Below are 7,956 nucleotides of genomic sequence, written 5' to 3'. Positions count from 1 at the left end.
CTTGAGAGGAACCATACTCAAAAGGGAGCTATCCTCTTCTGGGTGATACCAGATAGTGTGATGAGTTATGAATTATTACTCTTCCACAATTGTATACTATAGAGTCAAGCAGTGCTAAGTGGGTTGAAGGGATCTTCAAGGAGCATCAGGGTTATGTGTGGGGCCAAGGCAGCTGCAGAGGGTAGGCATCTCATCAGGCAGAAAGTGAGAGAAAGAGGGAAAGAGAGAAAGAGAGAGAGAGAGATCTGCATCATCTGTCGAAAACAAAACATGGTAATCCTCCTATGTCCATACATGGCATCCACCACATCCTAAAATTCATACTAAAGCTGCACGGAGCTTGCACGCGTCACCATGTAAACAGACAAAGTGGTAGTGCCCTTCATTCTTAGTCTTTGGATAAGTGTGGAGTGCATCACAGTGCTGCCTGAGTCCACACACAAAGGCCAAGCTGGGGTCCTTCTGCGGGTGCTCCTGCAGGTGCTCCTCCAGGTGAACACAGCTCCAGGTTGGACGGCAGGGACTCATCCTGGGTGGTCCTCTGGCCCAAAGGTGCACTCATGATATCAGGACTCCCATGTCAGGGCTCCTTTGCATGTTTGAAGACGTCATACAGCAATCCACTGCTACTCTACATCCACTGACAGCAACTTCAGAGGCAATAAATTCCTCTGGCCAGAACAAAGCAGCAGGTCATACAGAGCAACTAGTTCATTTGCTGACATAGCAGCGGTGTGAGCTTCGTATCCGACCGCTCATTGTGGTTATATGAAAGTAAAAACCTCCTGCTTGTGTGATTTTTTTCCAACAAGATCCCAGTTCTGGTGCACACCTCTAGTCTCAATCAGATGTCTTGTGAACCTTTCTGACTGTAAAATGATAATGAATTGTGGAAAATGCTTTTATTTTCCACAATTCATTATCATTTGACAGTTATAACAAATCTAAATAATTTTATTTCATAGCATCTTGAAAGTTAATTGCTCAGGTTGTTAGAATTGTGATCCACAAAGCTGATCCAGTCATTTAATGTAAAACGTTAACCTAAAATGTAAATATCCAAAAGTAAAAATCAAAAGGTAAATAAAGGATAAACTTTGCCAAAAGCATAAATGAATGATTCCTGCTCAATGTTGAACTGATCATTACAGGAAGGCAGCAGGCTAACAACATAACCTACGCTAGCATCATGTGCATAATGTTAAGCAGTTAGCAAACAGGAAGTTTGAATCTCAAGTGTGAAAGAAAGGAGAGACTTTAGCCTGTAGATTGAGCTTTGTAATGTTCCATAAAGATCACCATCTAGAAAAGAAAACAGAAAAAAATGGTTAGATACGGATGAGAGAAAAATGGTTTCTGGATTTTAAAAAAGTAAAAAATACATCTGTTGTTGTGATGAATGGTTGGTGTATCCTGGAACAAGACAAAATCCAAAACCACTAGAATATAATGTGCAATTAAGGCAGTGTAATCTGTCAGAGTTCCAGCAGATGTGTCTGAAGGAAGAGTGTGAGCTGAACTTTATAACTGAGACAATCAGAGAATATGATATACAATGATAATCTAAGGCAAAATAAGATAATCTAAGGCAATCTAAAGCAAAGGAGATGGCCATAGACGTTATTTAAGAAAATTTATTTCACATTCAGAAAAGGCAAGCTGTTTTTTCCCCTCTAGCATCTTAACATGCACTATTCAGCCATTCTTGTTATATCTGTGAAAACTTTCCCCCTCTTAATAAACTAACACACAGAGTTCTATCCAAACGACAAATTTGCTTTGTCCTTCTTCAAACACACATTCCCAGGTATGCGCCTGGAGAACACTGTGTCCCTGCTCTAACACACCTGAATAAACTAATCAGCTAATTAACAGCCCTTCCTGAGTTCAAGTGTATGTGTGTTAGAGCAGGGAAAACACTAAAAGGTGCAGGTACTAAGACTAGGAACTTGTGTTAGAAAAGCAAATTTGGGTTTTAAAAATTCCCTCTGTGAAAGAATAGTGCAGTAATAATTAGCACAGTTAGACAGTGTCCTTGATTTGGTGATGATTTATTGAATTTCCACACACACCATGTGATAACGTAGGGTTAAGCTTAGGGTTAAATCTGGGTGTATAAAAGTGGAATATTTAGTACAATGCAGCAGCAGTGATCCAAATTAGATCCCAGTTAACAAACGAGCTGCATGAGATGACACTGACGTCATCAGTAATGAATTAGAAGACAATAAGACAAAACAACACCATCTCAAGAGCTTACCTTTCTAATAAATCAAATGTTTTGCAGTGGAACCACGTGAAACCATCACACATTTTGATCCAGGAATCAGTTATGGAAGACTCCAGATCAGAGTTATTTACAAGAGGAGACCCTCAGGGACAAAGCAGCCTGTTTCTGAATCTATTTAAAGGTAAGATGTCTGATTAATATGCATGTTAATATGCATTGAGTTGTTTCACTGAGCAGTTAGGCATCACTTCAGCACTTGAAGTAGGGGTAAAAATATTACCTGTTGCATATAAATAATTTGTAATGACCCTCACAGAAAAATCAGTGAAAAGTACATGTGAGTTTAGACACATTGTTTCACACTTTTAAATTGTTTTTATTTATTTATTTTTTAATTATGTTTTGTGCTTTATTTTCATTGTCATTCCCTTATTTTTATGTTAATATTTTTTCATATGATTCTCACATAAATTATGCTCTTTTGTCTTTTTTTTTTAACATGTAGTGCATGTGCTTTATTGTTATTTTCATTCACTTATTTTTGCGTTAATTTTTTCACATCTTTCGTGTTTTTTTTTTTTTTGTTTTTTTTTTTTACATGATCACATTATTCACATCATATGAGTTCACAAGTGCAATTTCAGTGCATAACTCGGAGACGTGCACATGTGATGACAATATACACACAATCACTTTTGATTACATTTTTTTTTTCATAAGAAGACCTACTTAAACATTTCAGGTGGCACCTGACCATCATTAACACAATTCATCCAAAAATAACACATAAAATAACTAACATGAATGTTATTTACAAAACAAGACACACAAAAAAATAAGGTTTTTTTGCCTGTTGAGCCCCTTTCGTGTTCTATGATGTTTTATTTTTGTTTCTTTTTTGCTATTTTCATCATGCGTAATGTTATTGATAATGTTTATTGTTTACCTTTAATGTTTGGATTTCTTTCTGCATGTTGACTTTTATAATATTTGTGTACCTTTTTGTTTCATATAATGTTTACGTTGATTAAAAAAAAAATCATCATCTAAGGTTTGTTTAGTATTTTGCTGGTTGTCTATTAACTGTAATGTTTGTGTTAGTTTTATTTAATCTGTACTTTTGGTTTGGTTTTTTTGGCATGTTTTGTCTCCTTTGTCTATGTTTTGTTTAATTTTATTTTTTCTTGCTTCATACTTTCTTTTAAGCATGAAGTCCTTGAATCATTTTGTATATTTTGTCTCACCTGTAACCTTTTGAAATGCTTTTTTCCATGTCCTCTACCATCTGTACTGTTCTATGTTTGTGCACAGCATCTGCCAGCTATAATGTGTTACTTTTTGCATGTTGTTTGTGTTGCACTTTTGTGCCTTTGGTAATGTTTGTATCACTTTTTTGGTTCATCTGTTGTCTTTGTGTTCACAGAGTTCAGGTTTGAAGCGTTACACAACCCTTCAATCCAGATACAAAATGCTACTGATCCAGAGCCATGCAGAGTGGAGAGCAAAACGCAGCAGATCATACTGCATTGCTCACTCATGTCCTCTTCTGAACACCGAAAGGACTCTATCTCAAACCTGTCTTCAACTAACCACCAATCAGAAGAGGAACCCACCTCAACCCCTTACTCTCCTGAACACCAATCTCGAGATGACCACACGTCAAACCTGACCTACCATGAACATCATTCTAGAGAGGACAGCACCTCAAACCTGTCCTCAACTAACCACCAATCTGCAAAGGTCTCTACCTCAAACCTTTCCTTTACTGAACACCAATCTCAACATGACCACACCTCAAACCTGTCCTCTCCAAAACACTGTTCTGGAGAGGACCACAACCCAAAACTGTCTTGTCCTAAACTCCAATTTGAAGAGGAATATACCTTGTGTGTGTCCTGTTATAAAAACCAAACTGGAGAGGACTATACCTCAAACCTTTCCTCTACTAAACATCAGTCTGAAAAGGACCAAACCTCAAACCTGTTCTTTCCTAAGCACGAATCTGAAGATGACCACATGTCAATCCCTTACTCTCCTGAACACCAGTCTGAAGATGACCACACTGCAGTTCCTTCCTCTCCTGAACACCAATCTCGAGATGACCACACCTCAATCCCGTCCTCTTCTGAACACCAATCTGGAAAGGACCACACATCAAACCTGTCCTTTCCAAAACACCAATCTGAAGAGGAACCCACTGCAAATCTGTCCTACCATGAACACCAATCTGAAGATGACCACACCTCAAACCTGTCCTCTCCTGAACACCAATCTCGAGATGACCACACCTCAAACCTGTCCTTTCCTAAACACCAATCTCGAGATGACGACACTACTGTCCCTTCCTCTCCTGAACATCAATCTCGAGATGACCACACCTCAATCCCTTCCTCTTCTGAACACCAATCTCGAGATGACCACACCTCAATCCCTTCCTCTCCTGAACACCAATCTGAAGACGACCACACCTCAATCCTCTCCTCTCCTGAACACCAATCTCGAGATGACCACACCTCAATCCTCTCCTCTCCTGAACACCAATCTGAAGATGACCACACCTCAAACCTGTCCTTTCCTAAACACCAATCTCGAGACAACACCTCAATCCCGTCCTCTCCTGAACACCAATCTCGAGATGACCACACCTCAAACCTGTCCTTTCCTAAACACCAATCTCGAGATGACCACACTACTGTCCCTTCCTCTCCTGAACATCAATCTCGAGATGACCACACCTCAATCCCTTCCTCTTCTGAACACCAATCTCGAGATGACCACACCTCAATCCCTTCCTCTCCTGAACACCAATCTGAAGACGACCACACCTCAATCCTCTCCTCTCCTGAACACCAATCTCGAGATGACCACACCTCAATCCTCTCCTCTCCTGAACACCAATCTCGAGATGACCACACCTCAATCCCTTCCTCTCCTGAACACCAATCTCGAGATGACCACACCTCAATCCCGTCCTCTTCTGAACACGAATCTGGAAAGGACCACACATCAGACCTGTCCTTTCCTGAATCAGAACAGAAACATCTACCACGTTTCAAGTGTCACTACTGTGGCAGGTCATTCAGCCACCAGCATTACCTCAAAGTGCACACTGTCCAAGGAGAAGATGCCTTTAACTGCACCTCATGTGGGAAGCTTTTCTCTGCTAAATGTAGCTTGATGGCCCACAGACGCTCTGAGCATAAAGGAGAAAAAAAACGTGAAGAGTCCGGGAAAGCTTTCGCAACAGCTAAAGCAAGAGCAGCACATCAGTCTAGTCACAATGGAAACAAGCAGTTTAACTGCCCAAGCTGTGACAAATCCTTCCTGAGCAAGCGCATGCTAAGTGCACACATCCTAAATGAGCACCGGGGGACTCAGCCCTTTGGTTGTGACGTCTGTGGTAAAAGATTCAAGCTGAGGAATGGACTGATCTCCCATCAGCGGATTCATTCAGGAGAGAGGCCATATCGCTGCGAGGAATGTGGTAGGACCTTCGTTGCTAAGAGCACCTTTAACGTCCATAGGCGGGTTCACACGGGTGAGAAGGCATTTAGCTGTGAAACATGCGGCAGGAGTTTTAGCCTAGCTGCTTGTCTGTCCAGACATCGACAGAGCCACAGGGATTTCAAATCCTTCAACTGTGATGTCTGCGGGAAGACTTTCGCCCAAGCTAGCCACCTTCGTATTCATCAACGTGTGCATGCTAGCGAGAAAACGCATGACTGTGCAACCTGCCAGAAAAGTTTCAATCATATCCGGGCTCTCAGGTTGCACGAGAAGATTCACATAAACAAGCGGCCATTTTCCTGCTCTGTGTGCAGCAAATCGTTTGGTTCGGATGCGTATCTAAGACGGCACCAGCAGCTCCATTTAGGAGTGAATCTGCACCGCTGCGACGAGTGCGGCAAGAGTTTCCTCACAGCCGGCCATCTCCGCTCACACCTGCAGGTCCATCCACACTCGAGACCTTTCACCTGCGGCGAGTGTGGACGGAAATGCAGCACCCTCGCTGATCTCGCGCACCACCGACGCGTCCATACGGAGGACAGCTTCCGCTGTGGGGTGTGTGAGAAGCGGTTCGTGACCAGGAAGAGCTTGTGCTTGCACCAGCGTACACACAGCGGCGAGAAGCCGTACTCCTGCAGCCAGTGCGGAAAGAGTTTCGCACACTTATCCAGTGTCCTCCGCCACGCCAGCGTACACACTGGAGAGAAACCCTTCCAGTGTGACGAGTGTGGGAAGTGTTTCCGCGTGGCGTTTAGTCTCAGAGCTCACACGCAGGTGCACTTGAACAAGCAAGAGCACACGTGCGCTGAATGCGGGAGAGGGTTCTCACGATCGAAAAGTTTACTGAGCCACAAGTGTGCGAAGAGGCAGTCTAAAAAAGAAAAAAAAAGCAAGAAAAGACAAACGAATGTCTCTGAACACAGGGTTTGAGTTCTGTATTCCAGAAGAAATATCAAATATTGAATAAATGTCATTAAAAATGTGAAAAAAATGAGAAAACAGAAAATTGACTTGATTTAAGGCATAAAAATTGTCATGAAGTCTCTGAATAATTTTTTTTTTTTTTGGAAAGCACTACAAAGAAAGAAATACTATAACCAGACACTACATTTACATCATTTTCCCTCCACATGTTTGTCTGAAGTAAAGGAAGTCTTAAGCTTCCAGTTTATGTCTAAAAGTCATGAAAGTTGCATATGTTTATAAAGATTATTAAAAAAAAAAAAAAACCACCAGAAAGAAGAAATTGTTGAAAGAACTGCTTTGCTGATATTTGCCCTTTACTAAATAGAAGATACAGTGCTAATGCTAACACACACACACACACACCAAACTTGTATGCCTCATCATGTGTGTAATCATTGATATGATGCTTCTTTCCTGAAGAATTTGAGTTTGGATGGTAAAATGTTCCCAAAGCAAGAAGTACAGCTTGTAATCTCTTCCACGTTTGGGATTATTATTATTTTTTTTAATCTCGGTTTGGTTTGGATTCAGATGAAGAGGTGTACTTGACGTGGCAAAGTGTCCGATGCTAAATTGGTAGCTCCAGTGCAAAACTTGGAACACCAAACTTGGCTGATCAGCTGTTTTCCGCGTGTCTGTGCGGGTTTCCTCGGGGTTCTCCGGTTTCCTCCCACCTCCAATAAAAAAAAAAACAAAAAAAAAAAACAACAAACAAACCAGTAGGTAGATTGATGATGCTAAATTTCGCTTGAAGGAGCGTGTGAATGTGTGTGAATGTGTGTGTGTGTTTTGTGCTCTGCAGTGGACTGGCGTCCTGTCCAGGGCGTATTCCCACCTCACACCCGGGGTTTTCCAGGCAAAGCTCCGGATCCGCCACGACCCCGAGCAGGATACAAGACTGCTAAAAGAAGCAATGAAAATAAGTTTCATTTATTTATTTGCCAAATTGTTGGCAAATTGCTGCGGTGTATTCTTTACCTCTGACCATGCTGAAACTGGAGACTCCTTCCAAAAAAATTTTACATAAACATCTCCTTACAGAAAACTTAATCATATCATATATATATTTTTCGAAGAATATATTTTTAAAAGGAGTATCCACCATACAAGTCCTTGTGTACGCTGATACTATAGAAATATCACAATAAACCTGTGATTTGCTTTGCAGCTGGAACTACTGTCAGAGCTGCTGTTATAGAAAATTAATCAACACCTTCTGACCAATTCAATAATGACTCTATTTTGACATAAAA

General features: G+C 41.2%; 1 protein-coding gene across 3 annotated transcripts; it reads left to right on the top strand.

Moving 5' to 3' along the window:
- The first annotated feature begins 1,897 nt into the window (after positions 1-1,897).
- On the top strand, positions 1,898-7,035 carry LOC113544994 (zinc finger protein 252-like). Of its 3 annotated transcripts, none has more exons than XM_053237682.1 (3): positions 1,898-1,932; positions 2,288-2,411; positions 3,654-7,035. In XM_053237682.1, exons 2-3 carry the CDS (start codon positions 2,333-2,335, stop codon positions 6,665-6,667), a joined length of 3,093 nt encoding a protein of 1,030 aa, XP_053093657.1. In that variant the 5' UTR covers positions 1,898-1,932; positions 2,288-2,332; the 3' UTR covers positions 6,668-7,035. The 3 variants fall into 3 exon arrangements, with proteins under 3 accessions (XP_053093657.1, XP_053093656.1, XP_053093658.1); XM_053237683.1 differs by lacking the exon at positions 1,898-1,932 and adding an exon at positions 1,950-2,021; XM_053237681.1 differs by lacking the exon at positions 1,898-1,932 and having other exon boundaries at positions 1,939-2,411.
- Positions 7,036-7,956: the final 921 nt, after the last annotated feature.

This window comes from Pangasianodon hypophthalmus, chromosome 10 (genome assembly GCF_027358585.1).
Source record: "Pangasianodon hypophthalmus isolate fPanHyp1 chromosome 10, fPanHyp1.pri, whole genome shotgun sequence".
NCBI classification, from domain to species: domain Eukaryota; kingdom Metazoa; phylum Chordata; class Actinopteri; order Siluriformes; family Pangasiidae; genus Pangasianodon; species Pangasianodon hypophthalmus.
This window is presented reverse-complemented; position numbering and strand designations above follow the sequence as displayed.

What these genes read in the sequence shown, in the direction of transcription:
- LOC113544994 (XM_053237682.1), top strand. Translation starts at nt 2,333, where the DNA reads ATGGAAGACTCCAGATCAGAGTTATTTACAAGAGGAGACCCTCAGGGA. An exon ending in GTTTCTGAATCTATTTAAAG is followed by an intron (nt 2,412 to 3,653) that starts GTAAGATGTCTG and finishes TTGTGTTCACAG; the next exon opens with AGTTCAGGTTTGAAGCGTTA.